The 24,503-nt window shown below is 37.4% G+C and overlaps 1 protein-coding gene across 2 annotated transcripts in view; it reads right to left on the bottom strand.

Moving 5' to 3' along the window:
* LOC127436651 (ELKS/Rab6-interacting/CAST family member 1-like) overlaps positions 1-24,503 on the bottom strand; it is a 300,135-nt gene that overhangs the window by 227,341 nt on the left and 48,291 nt on the right. The window contains exons 3-8 of one of the 2 annotated variants that reach the window (XM_051690929.1): positions 21,908-22,324; positions 19,229-19,303; positions 16,291-16,446; positions 15,398-15,481; positions 11,773-11,940; positions 10,202-10,369 (exon numbers count right to left, since the gene is read on the bottom strand). In XM_051690929.1, coding sequence (XP_051546889.1) covers positions 10,202-10,369; positions 11,773-11,940; positions 15,398-15,481; positions 16,291-16,446; positions 19,229-19,303; positions 21,908-22,324 — 1,068 coding nt within the window. The remainder of the gene's footprint in view (positions 1-10,201; positions 10,370-11,772; positions 11,941-15,397; positions 15,482-16,290; positions 16,447-19,228; positions 19,304-21,907; positions 22,325-24,503) is intronic. The other variant, XM_051690930.1, reaches the window with a different exon arrangement.

Raw genomic sequence — 24,503 nt, 5'->3', positions numbered from 1 at the left:
GTCCACCGTTTCACATTCAATTAAACACTGACGGATTTGATAAATAGCTGCCATTTTTGTTACTCTTAGTTGCTTTGAAACAGCCTACCGTTGATAGAACCACTCTCGATGCAAATGCATTTCATCAGCAGGCCATGTTAAGAGTAAAACATTCCTTGGGCTGATCAACATGAAGAAATTAATGGGTTTTTTTTTTGTTTTTTGTTTTTTTTTATGAACAATTTTTAAGGGATGTGCCCATTTTTTACATATTAATCAAGATTCTGAAATTCAACATCAGCTTTGTTGTCATGGCTACAGCTTCACAGCCAAGCCAATGAAACGTAAAGTTATGTCAACAGACTTAAACTAGGGTTATGATAGGGTGAGTGAGCTCTGTACAACACTAAAATGTAATGCTTTATAATAATCGTTTACAATAAGTCACCAACATACATAATACCATATAATAATAACATAAATAATAAACATTCAAATATGAATAAGGAAAAATATGACTCAATTTCATGACATTTCTGAATGCACATTATAAAATGCCCCAGTTTTGCTGCTGATTGGTCAAAACAGTATTCCTTTTCTCCTAGCCACTTCAAGTTATTCAAGTTATAAAGGTATGCCCTTAATATTTTTTATATGTAGTAAGAAACCATTATCTAAGAGCAATAAAGCACTTGAGGTCATGTTGTATTGTGCATACAACACATTACTAACAAGGCCATTTAACCATGACTGTATTTGATATATATATATATATATATATATATATATATATATATATATATATATATATACACATAACTATATATATATGCACACACTGTATAACTATATATATATATATATATATATATATATATATATATATATATATATATATATATATATATATATATATAACTAGGGGCAAGAGAAAACTGTCTGCATTGTCTGACACCACCGTAATCTCGTTTCCGAACCAAACTACTGAGAGAGATAAAGCCATGTCGACTTATGAATTTAATTAAAATGGTTAATGTTTTTGCAAAAACATTTACAAGTATAACAAATGTAGGTCATGGAAAAAGTGAGTAGAAACCCAATAATGAATTTGCCCTGATTTAAAAACCACAGTTGTTTCTCAAATAATAAAACTATGGTAGGATTTGTTGTTTTAAATCATTTCAGACATGTTTGGACAGATGTCACGGTTAGTTGGTGCTAGTCGTGCAAGTGTTTTAAGTGAAAGATTGGGGTGGGGGGTGCTGTTTGGTTAATAAGGGGTCATACTGATTGGTGATAATTTCTGAATTCGTGTGTAATTGCTATCAGTTTGTCTGTCTGTCTGTCTGTCTGTCTGATAGACAACTTTAATCCTGATTGGACAATGTAGCAAAGCAAAAACACAGCAGGAGCAGCGTGTATGCGAATGTGTATTACTGTGTGTCCGATATGTATGCTTAAAACATCTCCAGACTTTCATTAATCAAACATACACCTAACAGCTCCACCTGTCTGTAAACTTCCCTTTTGGCTGTCTCTATTCCTCTAACACACACACACTCAAAACAACACACACATTTAAAGGTTTCAACCAGATCACACACTTGATTTTCAGGAGAAGTCTTCTTTCCTATGATATTGTCTGTGGTTGCCCATGAAACCTGGTTGTGTAACACAACCTGATTGCACTCCTCTGCCCCATTACCCATCATCTCCAGGCGTCTCGGGTTACCCCGTACAAGCTTTGGCAGGCACACATTATATACTCATGAATATTTCATACAGCTCATATTACGCATGTGTGGAGTCATATGATCACTGCAATTATATTTTGGAAAACAATCAGAGCATTGAAGGGAAAACTGCAATTTCGCATTGGAGTAATGGAGGAAAAATGCCTTCATCTTCCTCATGCTGTCCGACCGTGGGAAAGCAGACATTATGGATCTAGATTAGGGGAATTATATTATATTTCAATTAAACCTTTTTAATTTTAATGAATAATACTTATGCACATGTGTATATTTACACAAAATAAAATACAAATACAGTAAATACATAATTAAAAACAAATTCCTTTCTAAACAAGTTTCACTATTTATTTTATAAAAATATAATCTAACCCCCCAAGGAAAGGTATTCAATTCTCAATGAGTCTATACCAAGCAAACTCAACAGCAAGACACTAGACCAATCAAAATCATCATAACATTTCAGAACAATCATCATAACATCTTTGATTTCCTTGTCAACCATATGTCTAATTTTGCTTGATCATAAATGTTTATATATATATATATATATATATATACACACACACACACACATATTCATATATATATATATATATATATATATAGATATACACATATATACATATATACACACACATACACACACACACACTATATATACACCGATCAGCCACAACATTAAAATCACCTGCCTAATATTGGGTAGGTCCACCCCGTGCCGCCAAAACAGTGCCAACCCCCATCTCAGAAAAGCATTCTTCTCACCACAATTACCGTAGACTTTGTCAGTTTGAATCAGTCTGACCATTCTCTGTTGACCTCTCTCATCAACAAGGCATTTCCATCTGCAGAAACTGTGTGTGAAAATCCCAGGAGATCAGCGGTTACAGAAATACTCAAACCAGCCCATCTGGCACCAACAATCATCCATGCGATTATCTAACCAGCCAATTGTGTGGCAGCAATGCAGTGCATAAAATCAAGCAGATACGGGTCAGGAGCTTCAGATAATGTTCACATCAACCATCAGAAAGGGGAAAAAACGTGATCTCAGTGATTTGGAGTGTGGCATGATTGTTGGTGCCAGACGGGCTGGTTTGAGTATTTCTGTAACTGCTGATCTCCTGGGATTTCACACACAACAGTCTCTAGGATTTATTTAGAATGGTGCCAAAAACATAAAACATCCAGTGAGCATCAGTTCTGCGGATGGAAATGCCTTGTTGATGAGAGAGGTCAACAGAGAATGGCCAGACTGGTTCAAACTGACAAAGTCTACGGTAACTCAGATAACCGCTCTGTACAATTGTGGTGAGAATAGTAGCGATGCGGGTTGGCACTGTTTGGGCGGCACGAGGGGGACCTCGTATATATATATATACACACACACGCACGCACGCACGCACACGCACACACACACACTTGCCAAATAAATTCAAATTGTTAGATGTTAGGCAGAATGTTGACAGCCTCAGTCCCCATTCACTTTCATTGAATGGAAAAGAGCAATGTAAACATCAAAATGTCTCCTCTTTTGTTCCACAGAAGTTAGTATACAGATTTGAAACAACATGAGAGTGATTAAACGATGACAGAATTTTCCATTTTAGGTGAATCATTCCATTAAGAATTACATCAGAGAGAGAAAAAGTGTTAGTTGGAATTCTGGGAGAAGGGTTAATCTGGAATTGGATGACTAACTAAGTAAAACTGAACAATCTTCTAATGGAGGAAGAACATTCCATATATAGACAGACGCACACAAACACACACACAAGTTTGCCAAGCCCATTTCATCGACTGATCCATGTGTGTGTGTGTGCGCGAGTGGATAAAAGACAAGAGACAAAAAGAGCAGCCTCCCATCACGGAGATCCATACGCATGGAGACTTAAAGGGATTTGAGTGTGTGTATGAGTGTGTGTGTAAAGAGAGAGAGAGAGAGAGAGAGAGAGAGAGAGAGAGAGAGAGAGAGAGACAGGGTGGGGGGCTGTCTGAATTATTAAAAGGTGTTTTGTTTCACTTAGTGATCTGCTGCTTGTCAGTGTGGTGTGAACCCTGGAAACAGATAGAGAGGCACACGACACACAACAAGACAACACAAACAAAACACACACACACACAGTGAAAAGATTTTAGCATTTACAGCGGGTTGCATCAGAACTGTAAGCAATGTGCAAGACGAACAAAACAACATGTCAAACCCACAGACTGGTGCAATGGGAGGGGAAATCTTTCCTGCAGATTTTTAAGCAAAAATGTTGGCAGAAGTGTATTAAAAGAGAGAGCATCATCTATGTGTAAGAAAAAGTGTCAATGTATGCAATATATTTCTAATTTAATACCTAAACCCAATTATAAGCAATAGCTATAGTGATACTTTCCTACACAAGCACCACTAATTATCTTTATATGAAAACAATAGACATTTTTCACATTTCCATCTTTGGAACGTGGAAGTACACCATAGCGGGGCAAACGTCTATATCGTTGAATGAGACCACAGCAAATGTTATTTTTGTGTTTGCATCAAGTAAGAAAGATGCCAAATTTACTGTCACTCCCTCAGCAGCTGTATTTGAAAACCCATCGCAGCAGTGTTGAACAGTTTTTTTACTTTTTACTATTAATGTTAGGGTAATATAACAAAACAAATTACATTATAAATGTACACTAAATAAAAAAGAAATAATTGAAAATAAACAGCTTGCTAGATTTACACTACTAAATAATGCGGAAACACGTCATCACATGCTCTGAAACAGGTCCATAGAAGTCTATGGTATGTCCTGAGTTAAATGGCTAGCTAACTGAGTGTCTGTGTACATGAGAGAGTCAATGTATTTACTGAGATGAAGGGGTGGCGTTCAACATGCACTCTGCTCAGGAATGCAAATGAGTGTGATGTGCTTGGCACCTGAGTGGGTGAAACCTGACAGGTACGTGGCACGATGCCAGTCTTTGCGTTCTGCAAACCCACAGACACAAAGAGAGATTTTGTATAATTCCTTAATTTTCTATATTTTCAAAAAAGACCAAATTCAAATAAAAAAAATCATATTAGAGCTGCAAACCCTCAGAAAATAGAATGTTGCATGATATAATGTTTTTAAAGTTAATAAACAAAAATCAATGTTCTATTTTAAAGTATTTTGTGAATTGTTACGATTATTATTATGATTACAATTACAGGTGCCTTACTTTACTGTTACTGTGTTTTGTTTTTTCTATTGATTCTTTGGCAATAATGTGTTTAAAACAATCTTGCCAATTAAAATTGAAATTTGAGAGAAAGGGAGAAAAACAAGAAGGAAGTGTCTGTTAATTACAAAGTTCTGTAGAACTTCTTTTCCCCAATTAAGTCAAAAGACTCTCTATCTCTCTCTCTCTCTCTCTGTGCATCAGACTGTTAGGGGCTTAAGTCTCTTGCCCTTTTGATGTGGGGTTTATCATTATTTTAACACAAGGCACTTATTAGCATGTGCCCTCTTTGCAAAACTTTGCTCTCTCTGTCTGTGTGCCTGTGTCTCTCTCCATCTCTCTCTCTCTCTCTCTCTCTCTCTCGACTGAAGGACTGTAGCAAACAAAGTAAGAGGCTCTTTCTCTGCAAGAAGATCACAACACAGACACGACACGCTCTGTTTAAGAGGCTTTCCCTCTGGTGCTAAGCCTGTTAGCCTTCTTTCACCCGTAGACGGCGAAAAGGGGGGTGGGGTGGGGGGGTGCACACACACTTCCTGGGTTCTGAACCAGCCTTCAAAAGAATAGTTCACCTAAAAATGAAGATTCTGTCATCACTTCTGTGAAACACAAAAGGAGAAATTTTTCCAAGCAATTGCAAAGAATGGAAACTGAAGCTTTCAAGCTTTAAAAAGGACAAAAAAGCACCTTAAAAGTATCATGAAAAGTGATACAAATTCAATTCACTGACTTAATGATGCAGTTGCAACAGTTAAGAGCTCATTGGAGGGGAAGACTTCGGTATTACTGTTCGTAACACAAACCTATCGGTCGACATCAATTGCATTGAAAGGAGCCTTCAAAATGTCCAGAATGTTTTTCCAGTTAGATTAATTTTAGGGAGAACTATCCCTTTAAAAGGTGTAGCAAGCGTGAAGCTCTTCGTTCAAAGCGCATTAATCGTAAGATGAAGCATCTCTGACGACCCTCTCATGCCAAAGAGAGCTGCTCTCCGTCAAGATGTTTGACTTGAGTTTACATACTTGAGCAAGTCCTGCTGTACTGTGTCCTGTATTCCCCCCTCCTTGCATTAACAAATGTTATTTTCTGCAGCTTGTCCTGCCATGAACTTGTAAAAGAATTCGCATCCAAACCGCTGTCTTCAATATTTAGTTTGGTCCTTTACACGGCGCATCTGTCTGCCACGTTATCTGACAGTCGAAAATTACATTATCATTATTTCCCAGACTGTTAAAGGCTAAGTGTTGGGTTAAACACAAAACACTGAGTATAAACAAAGGGAATAAGAGAGAACGGAACTTTAAACGGCCACTGGAAGAGGTACATCTTGCTGTGTGCAAAATGTACTCACTCACATCCGAGGCGGCAAACAGTGCCACTGAGAAAGCAAAGAGCTGTGCACTTCAACCAGAGCCACTAGCAAAACAATCACAAAGCCAAACGGTTCTGAGAGGGAGTCAAATTATGTTCAAATATTAAAGGAAAGCCAGAGAAAGAAGAAATGGGTGATTTAAAAAAAAAAAAAAACACGCTCAGGCTAGGTCTCCTCTTAGAAGTTGCATACTTCACAGGATACTGTATATCTATTCTTTTCACACTTTTATATACACAGACACAGTTCAGGAAAGTGCATTTTAGTAAGCGTTAACGTAAGAATGCTATTAGATTCATCAGTGTAGCTTATTTAAAAGGGGCCATATTATACACCTCTGTAGCCTTTTTTTTCCACCTGAAATCCATTTATAATCAGTCATAATGGGTAGGCACCCTCTTTAGGGTATGCATGAGAAAATTTGGCCGGACAAAGTTGCTTAATGCTGAATTGTAACTATTGGCGGTCATATGTTAACATATTTATGAACGATCGAAAGAAATGACCTGGGTGGACTAGGAAGGGAGCTTTGCATAGAGTTCCAAACTTGTATTACTGTTTTCTGTGGAGCACAAAAGATGTAAGGCAGAATGTTCATCTCAAGCACCATTCACTTCCATTGCATAATTTTTTTTTCATACAATGAAAGTGAACGGTGACCGAGGATAACATTCTGCCTAACATCTTATTTTGTGATCCAAGGAAGAAAGAAACTCATATGGGTTTTGAACAACATGAGGGTGAGTAAATGATGACCGAATTTCCATTTTTGGATGAACTATCCCATTAAAGGACAGAAGGTTTTTTTTTTAAGAAGAATATTTATGCGGTTGTTTTTCCTTGCTGGATGTAATCCTGCTTCCTCTGTACAATCTCTCATTTTCTCATGTATGACCTGTGCGATGAACAGTGTATTTAGAAAGAAGTCCCATTGAGAAGTCTCAATGTGTTATGGCCATTAGGAACAACTCTGGGGCAATACAGCACGGCTCAAGCACTATAATGGAAACTAAATGTTTCTCTTTCTGTGGCTTGGGAGAGCATTTGGTTGAAAAAAAAAAAAAAAAAAAAGAACTTCACCATGCCCCCGATGACTCTGAGAGGCTTTCAGACTCTAACTGTGAATTGAAGCAAAGAGGACGAGACAGAGAAGGACAAAAATGAAAAACTAGACAGAAAAAGGTAAAGAAGAGCAATAAACTCTATAATGACATAAGAGGAATAAAAGGGGAAAGAAAAAGCAACATGCTCACACGGGAGGTCGGCATGTTGTTTCTGATCTCCTATCAGATATGTTTGCATCGGTTCAAGTTTGATTGCTTATCCCTGTGGTGCACCCGGAAGCACATCGCGTCAGCAGCCGGGGAGACCAGGGTTCGGATCCCGTGTCGAGACAAGCGATTAATCGCGATCACATAATCAGTGACGAGCGCGATTAGGACGTTGCATTTTCACCTCTAACATTACATTTTTGCTCCACTAACGGTTAGGGTTAGGCATAGGTTTGGGTTGGGTTGGGTGGTAGACTTCATAAAACAGGCATTTCTCTCCACTGTACTAATGCATGTACAGCTGAAAACAACTCACTTCACGTCTTGCTTTTGGTGCCCCTAAGCGGACAGTACACACAGAAAATGGAGCTCTCATGTGCCCATACACCCAACAACACTTACCGCTTTGGCCACGGGGGGCAGTGTTATGAATTATGATAAGTATAGACCGATTTTAGCTAAAGAAAAGTCGACCTACTCTTTCCAGTCTCACTGTGAGATCAATCTGAGAAAAAGATAGACCAGAGAATGATAAGAGACTGAGAGAGAATACCTTTATATTTGTGAAACTGATCAAATCTGGGCTTGGCTTCCCCAATCAATAAGTCGAACGTTAATAGGCAAATGCCGTTTCATCAGTGTGACCCGTTTACATGCAATGGAAACAGAGCTTTAACATATCCATTGCAAATTACTTAAAGGGATGGTTCAGCCAACAATAAAAAAATCTGTCATCATTTACTCACCCTCATGTTGTTCCAACCCCAACTTACTTTCTTCTGCAGAATGAATGAATGGTGACTGAGGCTAACATTCTGTCTAAGATCTCCTTTTGTGTCACACAGAAGAAAGTCATATGGGTTTGGAACAACATGAGGATAAGTAAATGATGACAGTTGTTTAAGAAACTGTAGTAACTCTGTCATAAAATAACATATGGTATAGGTTATAATGATCTTAGGACCACGATTTGCAACATTATCCCTGGAATTTCCATCAGAGAAAAGCTTAACTTCCTGTTTCCCGATAAAGGTGAGCTCGTGGTGGGGTTTGTGCAGTCAGACTACCCCTATGTCAAGATTAATGAGACAGCAGAGGGGGCTGTTTGCATAGCCTGTGATCTCAGCCTAGAAAAACTGAAACTGATAGTCAAATGTGACCACTGAAGCATTGCCTCATGAGAGGACCAGTCAGAGGGATGTGGGAGCCTGATGGGTCACCATGGAAACGTGCTTTGGTATCTAGGTGTTTGGGGAAGTACACGTCAGTATGTGTTCTGCACTGCATGATAAGCTCAAAAATGTCAGCCACAGTTTTGACTTTAAGTCAACATAAAAAACTCAGGTGACCCTATTTACTTTTTTAATGTGCATTCATGGTCTTTTTGGGAATGACACACTGCTCAATGTTCATCCAAAGAAAAACACAGTTGTACTCTTTTATCAAAATATAATAACTTGCTCTCCAACTGAAACAACTTTCCTTTTCCACTGGTGTCACACAGGCTATTTGATAATGTCAATAGCCAAATAGCTATTTAGGAATTGTTTTAGCAACTGTCATTCGGTCTGGCTCTATTCTGGTATTGAATGCTCACTTTTCAAGATCCAATCAATCCCCAATGGAAAGTTATAGTAAGGCACTTACAATGAAAGTGAATGGGTACCAGTCTATAAACACTAAAATACACACTGTTTCAAAAGTATAGTCGCAAGATGTAAAAATTACACGTGTTAACATGATTTTAGTGTGATAAAACCACATAATAACCTTATCAGTATAAAGTTATATCCAATATTACAACTTTGTTGCCATGATGACACAATGCCATAAAACCTATAAGCGATTTTAGCACAAAAATTATCTAAAATTATGCAGAACAGAGATTTTATCACACTTGAGTCATATGAACACGAATAATGTTTATGTCTTGAGACTATACTTCTGAAACAGTGTGTACTTTTATGTTTATGGACTGGCCCCATTCACTTTCATCATAGGTTCCTTAAATCGAAATTATATTTTGTGGGAATTAACATTATTCTACAAATGCAGTCGATTGAGCTTAACATGCATTAAACAAGATATATTCCTTTAATCTTGTTAATTGACCTGAATAATGTCACACTACATAAGTACACTTGGTTGCGTTCAGCAATTCACATTGACTTTAACACTACTGTCAAGGATCTTGTATATCTTGTGACATAAAGTTCAAAGTTGCACCGACAATGTCTATGATGAAAATTTATACCAGTTGTAAAGGCAAAAGTTACAGCTTTATGTATATCCAACATGAAATAAAGGTACAAGTAAACAGCTGTTGCATGCTTATGAAAGACACAGAAAGAATTTTTAAAAAGGGGCCCATTTTAGACTGAGGTTAACTGCCTGTGTCATTTCTGAGAAAAGGAGACTCCGTCGCCATCACAAACACAACTTTTCCCTACTTTTAGAAATCATAAATTTACACAGAGGGATTTTTGGTGAGGCTGGTTTCGAGCATTGCGCCAGCATCGTAAGACCTCGTCAAACTCAGCCTAACAGTGCCATCTATGTTTAAGAAGTGGAATTTCCCTGTGAAGGGGCGCATTTCTGTTAACGAATGCATACACAGCCATTACCTTTTTTTGCAGCACGTTGACCTTGCGTTCCTTGACGTCGAGCATGTCTTTGAGATCATGGATCTCTCCGCTGAGCGTGCCTTTCTCTTCCGAGATTTCCTGAATCTGTTTACTCTTTTTATTAAGCATGGTGTCTTTCTCTTCTAGACGTAAACGAAGAGCATCAACCTGAAACACACACGGATATGTTACAGACCATTTCATCAGCCAGTAATATTACACAAATGCATAAACTGACACTTAATGTACATTAAAAAAAAACTTATTCACGACAGAGTACAGGAACACACAAATAATTGGCCAGCCAAGGCACATTAACTCTAGGGTCAACTCTATGAATTAAATGCTGGCAAGTGTAGCACAGGATTATTATAAAAAAAGTGTGATGATAGACTGAATGCAGAATTAAAAAGCACACACAAAGAGGCCATTCATTCATTCACTTATCAGATCGAAAACTTGTTTAATACAACAGTGTCCTCTTGTGGTCAGACAAGAAACCTTCATGGAAATAATATTCTTTATACACAAGTATAAACTAGTTGTTCCTCTCTAGAACAAAACAACAAAATGTCAACAACAAAAAATATATATATTTTCATCCATTATTCAACAGTGTGATATATATATATATATATATATATGGAAAAATTTATGTTGGAAATTACATTTTTGAAATAAAATGTAATACTTATCTTGCTGAATCTAATTTCATAACTGGCATTTTATGTATCCAGAACACTCACAATTAAATAATATTTTCAAAAAAATTAAAAGTAGTTTCATTAGAAACAATGCCAAATAAAAACACTGATAATTACCTTGACATTTCCTCCAAACATCACATGACAAATATTTCATTTCAAGCGTGACACTTTTGTCGACTTGGTTGACAGGTACACTAACTGTTAAAAAAAGCTTTGTAAGGGACAAAATTGTTTGGAGTAATGGAAATAATGCCACAACTGTTGGAAACTTTACAGAAATACAGAAAAAAATTACAGAAATAATTTTCACACAATAAATAAATGGTTTATGTAACTCTTTGTTTACATTAATATAGTTTCAAACATCTATTAATTTGTATTTTTATCATGGATTTTTATAGTTTAATATTGAAAGTCTGGGTCTGGGACAAGGCTAAAACAGCTAAATCTATAGGCTACGTAAGGCATTTGAAAAAACTAAAATGACGAAGGTCTGGTAAAATGCATCCTAGTCAGTTTTAATGTGACTTTCAATAGTAATATAAAAAAAAAATCTTTACTTCATTTGAAGCATTTTCACCAAACATTTTCACCCAAATTTGTATTCACTGACTTTTAATTGTTACTGACAAGTAACTTGCATTCCAAACTACCTTTCCAGTGTACCTGACATTATTTATTTAATGAGTGTGCTTTCTCCAGTGTCTCGAATTAAATGTGTGTCAATTTGTTTAAAACAAAATCATCTGCTGAGAGTAATGTAATCCAATGTACTTTAAAATATACCCACTGAAAAAAGATAGAAGTTTTCTTTATCTAACAGTGATGTAAGATCTCATTTCATGACTAAATCATGACTGTTACCTCAGTCTGCAGGATGGCAGCACGCTGCTCTTTGGCAGTGAGAGACTCTTTGAGTACATCGATGTGCTGTTTGCTGTCTGAAAACTGATTGGTGAGTGTCTCCAGTTTGGTCTGCAAGCCCAACATTTCTGTGTCCTTCCTGGACAGGTCCTGTTTCACCTGGTCAATCTGAATGAGACAAGCAGCCGGTCAGCTCAGAGTATGTGGAGAACTCTAGAGAAACCTCCGTCCCTCAAAACCAGGCCTCCAAGCTCTGGTTTTCTTTAAAATCTCTTTGACAGACACAACTGCACACACATCTTGATGTACATGCATGAAATCCATTGCCACAGGTCTGACACTGCAGCATAGCCATGTGTGTCGCACACTCTTAAGAGAATGTTCCAGATTCAACACAAGTCTAACTCAATCAACAGCATTTGTGGAATAATGTTTAATACCAGTAAGGCACTTACAAGGGAAGTGAATGGGGCCAGTCCATAGACATTAAAATACACACTTTTTCAAAAGTACAGCTGCAAGATGTAAACATTATCCGTGTAAACATGACTTTAGTGTGATAAAATCTCTTACTAACCTTATTTGTGTAAAGTTAAACCATGTTTTCTGGTAAACGCTGATAAAACCCTGATTTTATCATGTTAACACTTATAAATGTTTACATCTTGTGGCTACACTTTTGAAACAGCGTGTATTTTAACGTTTATGGACTGTCCCCATTCACACCGAACTGTAACCGGGATTTTTGCTTTCTATATATATATATATATATATATACACACACACACACACACACACACACAAGCAAGAGTTAAAATTATTTTTTGTTGTAATCAACATTATGTCACAACTTGTACGTGAGCTTGACTGAATTACAACTTGAACTGACTTGAGCTTAACTTGTCTTGAATCCAGAAATTTTTTTAAGGTCATGTGCATCTAACTTTTCTCAAACTTGCAGACCTGCTGAATCAAACACCCCAAACAGGCAAAGTTGCATTAAGCAACTTTTGTTAAAAGAAAGATTTGACATGTTCGGCAAAGAAAGTTAGCAGAGAGATACACATAACACTCCATAATGCTCAGTTACATTTTCCACATTTGGATCAAGTACTGAAAAATGTAAATGAATTTACCATATACACAGAGTTATGACATTAACGTGTTCATCACCAACATGTACAGTAAAGACAAACATTTAACTATCACACATTCACAGCATGCACTGGGGCAGCTGTAGCAGGTTAGCACGGCCTAAAGCTGTAACTCTACTGGTTGCCAGTCATCCTAGAGAAAAAAGGCGTGCACAGGCACAAGGGAAGACGAGACAGACTTAGAAAAAGACCGAAAATCAAAGAGAGAGAAAGGGAGAGATTCAAGCCTTGTGAACATTAGTGCTCGGTGCTCTACTACAACCAGCGCTAAATAACAGAGAGAGAAAGACAGATAGAGAGAGAGAGAGAGAGAGAGAGGGTGAAACACCGTGGGAGTCTACGTAGAGTGGCGACCGATCTTTTGGCACAGCACCAGGCGACTCTGCTTTCCTGATCAGAGGGCGAGGTAGATACAGAGAAACCCTATGACTTCGACTCACTACCACCCACTGATACTGTTATTGTGACCAGAGTCAGCCACTGATAAGGACATGAAACTCTAAAGCTAATATTTTTGATTAGCTGCCTTCACTGCCCCAGACTTTTTCCATTATTCCCACCCTTCACCCACGGGGCGCATTGATCATGCTGTCAAGTGTTGCAACTGTATGGCTTAATGTGTCCAAGCGCATATTTCCCGTGACTTTTTTCAAATGGGATATTCTGTTCTGTACAGTCTGTGTCAGAGACAGCTCACTACACTGGCACTAAATGATACATAGGGTTGTCAATAGGGATGGGACGATATATTGAATTTCAATATATCATGAAAAACATAGAGGCAAAACTCAATATTATGAAATTTGAAACATAGTTTTCTGTCCATGTGATCATAAATGAAATGACCCATCAAACATCATAATCTCTTTATCACTTGATTTAACCCCTACTGCACTTTTTTTCCAAACTGTTTACAGAGTTCACTCAAGGTCCTTGAAGTGCTTAAAGTGTCTGAATTTAGCTATTAGAAATCTAAGTACTGGAATACCTGGAAAATTGCCTTGTTTTGTTGAAAAGGGCTTGAGATTCAAACGGAACATTTTTTCCGTGTAATATGTATCCATCAAAGATGAGATCCCGCACTACTTTCATTGAATAATGTGACTTTTAGTATCCTTTATGTTCTTTTTTTCTTATCCTTTACAGTTAGATAAGTAAAAAAGTTATTTTTATTTCAAAAAATTATATTAATTAATAGAATGTAGAATTTATATACTTCTTAAATTAAAATGTGATTATCAAGACAAACACATTCAGCAATATTGCTCGTTCTGCACCTGATCAGCCTAAATGTAGTCCACTATTTTTGAAGTGTTATTTGTTTGTGATCTTTTCTTATAGTGAAAGGTATATGAGAAACTCTATTTAACTTTGAGCATTTCAATTGTCTATTAAAGAACATTATTTTGATGAGAAATAATAATGTGCATTTTACGCAAGCATTTTTCAAAAAATACAATATTTTCTGCCATACTTCATCATTTAAGTGTTATCAAATCGAGATAATTTCGAACCGTGAACCTAATTTCGTATATTGAACTGAGTCGTGAGGTAAACATATTGTCCCAACCCTAGTTGTCACCTTCGAAGTCCAATAATACAGAACACCCCCTCTAGTAGTACAGTCCAAGGGGTTTATTACATAATTGCAATTTATTAATAGTAAACATAATTAGTATCCTTTGGATTTACGAGTTAATTTTGATCATCTAAGCATGTGGAACATTTGGAATTCAAAATTTTTCTTGTGCCTTTCATTTAATTAACACCTTTCTATAGGGCTTATTATTCTGATTGTACCCACGAGTAAGCCACTCTACTGAGTTGAGACTGTGCTTCTAGTGAATATATTTGTTTAGTATATAACAGATACTGTTTTCCTTTCATCAGGCTGATTCAAGTAATCTTTAGGAACATCTGAAGGCAAACCAGGGCTGTTTGTTTCCCAATATTAAATAACATTAGAATAGAACATATTACATATGAGGGAAACATGATCTAGGTCTTTTAGTCTGACTGGTACGATTTCAGTAGGACCAAAGCATTTACATGACATTTTAAAAAGACAAATTATTGTTTTAGTCTGACTGAAATCAAACATTTAAAGTGCATGTAAATGCACTGATTAAAGGGAAAGTCTATGGTCAATGACCAATTCTTAAACTTTTGCATTTCCCCCCAAATACTGAATATTTGGTTTGGCTACATCATGATTTTAGCCCTTGTATAATTTGTTTACAATATCAGCCAAATCAGATACAGAAAATCCTCTACATTTTTATGTGTGGGACTGAACTGTCTTGCAGCCAAAAAAGCCTTGAGCTAAAGTCCCAGTCAGTCAGTGGATTTTTCTGATTATAACACGAATAAGAAGAATCTGAGATCTGAGTGGGCGAGCTGCTCTCTCTGGTGAGGGAAGCAGAGCTGTGCGCATTTCTAAGCCGATTCTCTGGGTGTCTTACGGCAGAGACCTCTTGCTGCTGCTCAGCCGCCCGGTTTTTCAGCTCCTCGACCTGCGCTTCACTCTGTGCCAGTTCCTCTTTCAGTTGCTCTACCTGTCAGGAGAGGCCGCTGTTACTGCAACAACCACCAATCAGCACCCACCACGCAGCTGGCATGCACACCCTGCGCCCAATCAAAAGTCACTGTGCAGTTCACGTGACAACGATTTCGATGTGTCGTAAGCACCATCAAATCAGAGTTCACTGCACAGCCATGCGGTTATTATATAGCCAATTATCTCCAATAGTGCGTTAAATAAAATTTAAAAAGCAACAATGAAAAGAACAATAAAATGCAATTCAATTAAATGTAAATTAGATACAAAATAAAAATAGTGAATAGAATTAAGACCAAAAACATTTAAACACACACAAGTAAAAAAAAATACATCAAATTAACATTGCATTACTTCAAGACAAAGTTAGTAATTGTAATTAAATAGTGAAAAAGTCTGAAATAATTGTGATAGTAATAAAACATAAAACAGTCTGGTGTCATGATGCAACCAGTATGACTAACACAAAAGGAGATTTTAGGCAGAATGACTCAGACACCATTTACTTTCATAGTATGAAAAAAAAAAAGCAATTGAAGTAAATAGTGACTGAGGCTGACGGTCCCTTTTGTGTTTTCTGCAAGAGAGCAAGTCATTCAGCTTTTTAACAATATGAGGGTGAGGGAATGATGACAGAATTGACATTTTTGGGTGAACTATCCCAGAAGGGTCAATATTATACTGCAAAACACCTGCTAGTATCCAAACCCAGACAATAAAATACATTTGTCCTCGTATGGGCAATTTGTTTTGAAGAAACAACACCATAACAAAACAGCTGCAGTCACTATAAGTCAGAGATTCTACCTTATTCTTCATGAATTTGGAGTGACTACGGTAGGCCTCCATCTGTTTCATCTCCTCCTCTCTCTCCTCTGTGCTGAGAGCTCCGTTTGACTTCAGCATCTGAATCTCATCCTCCAGGTCTCTCAGACTGCGATCTAGAGAGCTGATCTTAGAGTCCTGCAGAGATCACAGAGAGATGTTTGAGGTTCAGCAAAACAGATAAAGTAGGAATGGATGTACTCCATTTAAGGTGCAAAACACATTTAAGCTGTTAAGGGAATAGTTTACCCAAAAATGAAGAGTCTTATTTTTACAGCATATTATACAGAACATCAAATACAATACATTTTTTAGACTATTAATTAATAATCAATCATGACCACCGATATACAGTTTGAAAGCTTTAATACTCAAGTTTCGATATCTGAAATCTGTATTGCATACCTGCCAACACTCCCGATTGTCCACCCCTCCTCCCACTGTACTCCCGATTTACAATTTCTCTCGATTTCTTCTGCATTCACACTTCGTTCATACGGGATTGTCCCTTATTTAAATATGACAAGATGTGTCCCGAATTGATTTGATCTATTTGTCCCATAAGCTGGTCAGACAGCGTCATGGTGAAATCGTTCCTGATCGTTAATTTAACAATGATATAAGCTGGAAATCTTTTATATGGTGGGTAAGGGGTCATCTGAAAAGTCCACATATTGTGCTAAAACTGGATTTTTTTTATTGAAAAACAGAAGGTTCAATATAAATATTCAATAAGATGTACAAAATTACACAGATCCAACGATGTATGAATACAATCACTGAGTCATAAAGACAAGTACAGGTGAAGAAAAAATAAAAATAAATTTAAACCAACACAGATAAGATAAAGAAGATAAATAATCAAAGAAAATCTTTTTTATAAGTCATGGGTCAGAAAAGTTCTCAGCATATACGAAAGGATCTACATTTTTATAACTAATAACTCAAAAAGCATTTATTGCTAAAACTGTTAAGGATGTGGTAAGGAACCATTTGAATTCAGGATAAATTTCATGGTATTATTCATCTTCAGTGTAGTATTACTGACAGGTACTGTTGCTCCCTAAACGTATATTATGCAGTCTGCAAGGTTTACCTAATCCCTACGTGGGCACCATCTTACAATAGGGGGCATCAAAAACTCCACCGTTCCTCGCACCATGGAATATTACAAGTATATATTCAGGATTTACATTTGCATTTATTATTTCATGTTTGGCCCCCATAATATATACAGATGTGCTCAAACGTTTGCATACCCTTGGAGAATTGGTAATATATGTACCATTTTTAAAGAAAACATGAGTGAGCAGGCAAAACACATTTCTTTTATTTCTTATGGGATTCATATTCAACTGTAGGTTATAACAGAATGGCACAATCATAAAACAAATCATGGCAACATAGAAAAAAATCAAATGACCCCTGTTCAAAAGTCTGCATACCCTTAGTTCTTAATACTGTGTACTACCCTCTTTAGCATCAATGACAGGGTGCAGTCTTTTGTAATAGTTGTCTATGAGGCCCTAAATTCTTGCAGGTGGTATAGCTGCCCATTCGTCTTGGCAAAATGCCTCCAGGTCATGCAAAGTCTTTGGTCCTCTTGCAGGAACCGCACGTTTGAGATCTCCCCAGAGTGGCTCGATGATATTAAGGTCAGGAGACTGTGATGGCCACTCCAGAACCTTCATCTTTTTCTGCTGTAACCACTGGAGGGTCAACTTGGCCTTGTGCTTAGGGTCATTGTCAGTGCTGGAAAGTCCAAGAGCGTCCCATGCGCAGCTTTCGTGCAGAAGAATGCAAATTGTCTGCCAGTATTTTCTGATAACATGCTGCATTCATCTTGCCATCAATTTTCACAAGATTCCCTGTGCCTTTAGAGCTCACACACCCCCAAAACATCAGTGAGCCACCACCATGCTTCACAGTGGAGATGGTATTCTTTTCACTATAGAATTGTTTGGACCCTCTCCAAATATAGCGCTTATGGTTGTGTCCATAAAGCTCTATTTTGGTCTCGTCACTCCAAATTACAGTGTGCCAGAAGCTGTGAGGCGTGTCAAGGTGTTGTCGGGCATATTGTAACTGGGCTTTTTTGTGGCATTGGTGCAGTAAAGGCTTCTTTCTGGCAACTCGACAATGCAGCTCATTTTTGTTCAAGTATCGTCGTATTGTGCTCCTTGAAACAACCACACCATCTTTTTCCAGAGCAGCCTGTATTTCTCCTGAGGTTACCTGTGGATTTTTCTTTGTATCCCGAACAATTCTTCTGGCAGTTGTGGCTGAAATCTTTCTTGGTCTATCTGACCTTATCTTGGTATCAAGAGATCCCCGAATTTTCCACTTCTTAATAAGTGATTGAACAGTACTGACTGGCATTTTTAAGGCTTTGGATATCTTTTTATATCCTTTTCCATCTTTATAAAGTTCCATTACCTTGTTACGCAGGTCTTTTGACAGTTCTTTTCTGCTCCCCACGGCTCACTATCTAGCCTGCTCAGTGCATCAGAGCTAACAAACTCAATGACTATTTATACACAGACACTAATTGCAATTTAAAAAGCCACAGGTGTGGGAAATTAACCTTTAATTGCCATTTAAACCTGTGTGTGTCACCTTGTGTGTCTGTAACAAGGCCAAACATTCAAGGGTATGTAAACTTTTGATCAGGGCCATTTGGGTGATTTCTGTTATCATTATGATTTAAAAAGGAGTGTGATAATAAATGGCTTCATATGATCACTATCCTTAAATAAAAGACCATCTTTGCATGATCAGTCATATTTTCAAAATCAATGCCAAAATTTCACAATTTCTGCCAGGGTATGCAAACTTTTGATATAATATTGATAGTATCAATATTCTTTGTTGGTTCACTTGGCACACACAACATGAACAAAAACAAAACACACACACTTACCTTCATCTCAATGACAGTCTGCAAGGCCTTGGTTTTGGCAGATTCTGGTGCCCCCTCATATCGCCTGTGTAAGTCCTGAGAAGAGAACATGAGATGAGGATCGTAAGGCGAAACCACAGGAATATAACGGCCCCCTCTACTGCCAACCATATACTGTCGTGGATCCATACCACCCCACATTATGTCTAGCCAAACTTCTATCGATCACAATTAAACGACTTTTTTACTGCTCTGATGAGCCAAAACATGAATTCTATTTCCAAACAGCCTACTGATATCACTCTGACTGAACTCTGAGTCAAGAGAGATACTTTTAGTCCCCCAGCTTGATGCTCTTTGAGTGTAGAGTGTTTTTGCATGGCTGAGTCCTTTATGAAAAATATAACGCAGCCAACAAAGAGAGCTAATGCATCGTCCACCAAACACAAGGAAAATCTGCCAGTCTGCACCCTCAGGGAAATCAAAGACCTTTGTTAATAGACAAAATATTCAGAGATAAATGCACAGAGAAAGAATGAGAGACATGGAGAGAGTCTGTCTTCACCGTATTTTTTAAATTGCTTTTTCTTATATTTATTTATTTTATAGTACTTTTATGTGTTATTTCATTTCAGTTTTTAACACAGGTTGTAACACTTTTGTTTTACAATTAGGGACAGAATAATAGTTTGCATTCCCTCACAATAAGCTTCGAGTTCCCTCGCAACACATTTTGTGATCCCTCGTTACAAGCTTTGCATTCCTTTGCAACTATTTTGGGTTCCCTTGCAATATCTTTATCCATCCCTTACAAAAACTAACCATTATTTTATAACAGTAACCATATTTTAATGACATTTATAGTAATTCATAGCAATAATATCGGCAAAACAAAACTACGGTAATAACATTTTTTATTATTCTGCCAAAAAATAAAAACATGGTTTCTACAGTTATACTATAGTAACAGCATGATTCATTTTGTGGTGATTAATTTGTATGTTTCTTAAAACCATGGGTACCACCAAAAAAGTGCCCTTAACCTAAACCATGGTTTCACTATAGTAAACCTGAAGCAACCATTTTTTTGTGGAAAGAACCATGGTTACAGTTTTATTATATATGTACCCCAAATTACCCATGGTTTTATTATGGTAAAATTAACCAAGTTTTTTGGCAGAATAATTATGATTTTTATTACCACAGCGTTGGTGTTCCTTTAAGTATATGTATATGTTCCTGTATATATACTGTCATACATTTAGATTTTGTGTGGGTCACAGTGACCATATGGAAAGAGAAGTGCTTCAGGAACTTTACCTGTTGAAAGATACATCTGAAAGGCCGTCAATAGAACAAAATGCATTTTGCCCACAGAATGGTGTTGTTACAGACAGTATCAGTATCTATAAGCAAGGCCTAACTGCCCATACTTTCCAGCCAAAGATTGACCCACTGTTTGTGTGGTTTCATGAACTGGCCACTAGGTGTCCCTGTCACCAAAGTTATCCATTGGTTGTCAGCTGTCTCAGAAAATGTCTGATGGAAATACACAGAGCGAATGCCAGAGAGACACCTGAGAGAGGTGAGAGACATTGGTGAATCCTTGCAAAACTACCGTAACTCCTCCTAGACAGCATTGCATCTCATTCTGACAAAGATGAAGAGACACAGAGATTGGGAGAAGAGAGGAAGTTAAGGACCATAAGGGCTTTCCCCATCACATACTGGTGGAATAGGCGCCTTGTTGTACTGTCAAATAAAACTCAGATCACTGGATGTTATGTAATACATCTTGAATGAGGAATTCCATTTGCACTGTGAATAACCTTCAGGCAGCTTCCCTCCTCAAGGAATATTACAGAACTCAATGTGATAAATGATTCTTCTGCCAAATTAACAGTTTTTGCACTCAGCAACATCTGTCTCCTTTCATCAATGTTCTTTTCAGTCTTTCCCGTTTCTATAGCAACAAATGTTCAATGCCTTCAATTTGTAACAGGTTTCCCTCTTTCTCTCTCTGAAAGCTTGCTTGTCTGCCTCAGTTTAAAATGACTAATCCAGAGAATCTAGATTCATCAACAGCCTAATTGTTTTATTGTGAATCATTTTCTTACATCCACTCTGGATAAATGACCAAGTATTGTTGACATCTTCCCCTGAGCAGCAGTTTTGTTTGTGCATTAAATGTCAGTCATAAATATTTTATTGACTGTCATGCAATCCACATTAGTTGTTTACATGCTACTAAAATAGGTGGCACACTCAAACAGTAGATCAAAATTAAGGTTATAGGGTATATAAATAGAACAATATTGTAAGAGATGCACTATTTGTTCTCTCATAAGTGATTAGAAATAAAAAGTTACTATAACTGAAAAAAAAAAAAAAAAAAAAAATCAAAGCTCAGAAATTAAGCTTAGCTCAAATTATTTTTCAAATGACATGTACACTTTAAGTGGCATGTAAAAAAGATCTTATGGACATGATTTCATGGGGGGATTAAATATTGTATGACATCGCCACTCCATAGACATGTCAGCAGAACTGATGTCTATAATGATTGTACTTTAAATGGATTGGATAAGTGACAACCTACTTACTTAGAACTATGTAAGATCTTTCTGTACAAGCACTGATATGTCTGATTACAACTCAGGTTTATGATGTTTTTTTTTAATGTTCTGCGACAGCACTCACCTCCCTGAGCAAAGCCATTTCCTTCTCCCTCTGCTCCATAAGGCTTTCCAGATGATGGATGTGCATCTCGGCATCCGCCAATCTTCTTGTGCGTTCATGGTCCTCCTCGCTGGCTTTGCCCGACAACCCTTTGCTCTGCAACATCTCCAGGAGCTTCTTGATGGATTCGTCTCGGGCGTTGAGCGTCTGTTTCTGCGTGTCAATACGGAGCTCCATCTCTTCCAGAGTCTTCCTCAGGAGGAAGAGCTCCTTAGCTTGTCGCTCATGCTCGCCGTGCAGCCTCTGGAAGTTCTCCTCGGTCAGCTCAGCACCCACAGGCTCGCCAGGACGAACGCTGGAGTCCTGCTGAAACAGCTGGTTCAGATCACGCTGGATACGAAGCTCGTCCTGCAGGGCCTGGATGGTCATCTGGAGATGCTGCAGACAAACAAATAGAGATATGTTTTGCAAATGGAGACTCTATAGTTTGCAGACCACTCATGCAGACCAGGGCCATTCATAGTGAACACAGCAGTCCATGATGGTTTTCAATTGTTTTTCCATGTAAAAATGCACTAGATAAATGTCTTTGACGGTTGTGCAGCATCTCGCTGTTGTTGTTTTTTTTTTAGCATCTCATGCAGGAGCACTGTGCTTTTCACTGTATCAAGTTATAAAGAACTTAAACCGTTAAAAACGCACTTTTGTTCTGCTCTGTTCATGGCGCTGCATCTAGCTTATTCAGCGCATTTGGTGTGAACTGCCCCTAACACTTACTCAAATCATCTAAATTGATAAGTAATTGCAAATTATTGTTAATAACAAAATGCTGTAAAAAATGTTTGCAGCTTATGAAATAAATGATCATATTAATAATTCCATGAAATCTTCCATAACTTCTAAAAACATTAGTGTTCTTGAAACACTATAGCAACTGTGAGTTTATGATCAGGACACTGAATCTCTGGGGGTTTGAGGTGTGTTTCTGTACTGTTTAGTGCTCTCAAGACAGATGGCTATTACTTTCACCTGGAGTTGCTCTCTAGAGGCCTCGGGTAAATACAGGCCATGATCCTCAACCACATGTGTACCTTATGAGAGAGATTCATGCTGTCTATCAGGACAGAGAGTCAAATATGTAGCACAGATGAGCTACACTAAAATGAAGTTCCTGTAAGGATTATATTTGAACTGACTTTGTCATACAAGGTGTGCAGAAAGGACAGAGGACATCAAAAACACAAGAAGAAGAATGTGAAAGTGATCTGTTTCTCACCCACACCTTTCATATCACTTCTGAAGATGTAGATTTAACCACTGGAGTCTTATGGATTACTTTTATGCTGATTTATATGATTTTTGGAGCTTCAAAACTTTTCAAAAACACATTCACTTGCACTGTATGGACCAAAAGAGCTGAGACATTCTTCTAAAAATATTATTTTGAGTTCAGCAGATGAAAGAAAGTCATACACATCTGGGATGGCATAAGGGTGAGTAAATGATTAGAGAATTTACATTTTTGAGTGAACTATTCCTTTAATTTGTGAATGCAAAATATATATATATATATATATATATATATATATATATATATATATATATATATATATATATATATATATATATATTTATTATTTTACAAAAAAATATTTTTGATAACAATAAACAGAAAATCCAATGTAAAAATGCGCACACAACACATGCATCAAATTATCCAATATTTGGAGCAGGCTATAGTCAACGGTGCTTTACAAGAATGGCAGAGCATATCGGGAACCCATTGTGTCAAAGAATGTGAAACTAGGACTGGAAAAAGGTCATTTTATATGTTAAGAAACCAACCTCAGGCAAGTCAGATAATAGCAATAACAGAAAAATACAAAGTTATTTGTGTACACTTGTTATCTATTTGTGTAGCTTTTGCTCTATGTGGAAAACAAATGTGGGTTGCGGTAACAGGAGCGGTCAGGAAGAAAATCACTGCGGGCAGAGTGCAGGTAAACATGGAGTAAATTTCAGCGGGAGCGCTCGGGTGCAGGATAGAAACTTGCAGGAGCGGGCGTATGCGGGATGGAAAAATGTGACGTGCAGACCTCTAGTGTGCACTACAACAAGTATGTGCTTCTAGAAACTATTTAATCACTGAGACAAAGTAAGGGAGAGATAAATAAAAGGTAAATAAGAAGAGTCATGTCTAATTCCACAGGTACAACAGGTGGCAATGAGCAGCCATGGAGATTAATGCACTTAGATGGCAGACAGACAGACAAATGTGACACAGACGGTATCCTGTCACTTCTTTTTTAGCATGAAAAACCAATTTACATATACAAGGACAGGACAGTTTGTTACAGGGCTTTTTGGCTTGCTGACGCATGCCTTTCATTTAAGACTGCGGGTAACTAAAGTTTAAGAAGGCTCTATCATACTCTTTTTCCATTTAGCAAACAAGTAGACAACCTGAGGAAGACATTTAATAACTTGCTGGTTAATGTTTCATAAAGTGGTGTTTAATTCATACTGCCATATCAAGGCGTTTACTTAGAAATTAACCTTTGCATAAGTTTCTATGGGAGTTTCTATATAGAGATATGTACCCACCACTCACTTAAAA

This window comes from Myxocyprinus asiaticus, chromosome 47, assembly GCF_019703515.2.
Source record: "Myxocyprinus asiaticus isolate MX2 ecotype Aquarium Trade chromosome 47, UBuf_Myxa_2, whole genome shotgun sequence".
NCBI classification, from domain to species: domain Eukaryota; kingdom Metazoa; phylum Chordata; class Actinopteri; order Cypriniformes; family Catostomidae; genus Myxocyprinus; species Myxocyprinus asiaticus.
The sequence above is the reverse complement of the archived record's forward strand: the minus strand, read 5'-3'. Positions and strand labels throughout refer to the sequence as shown.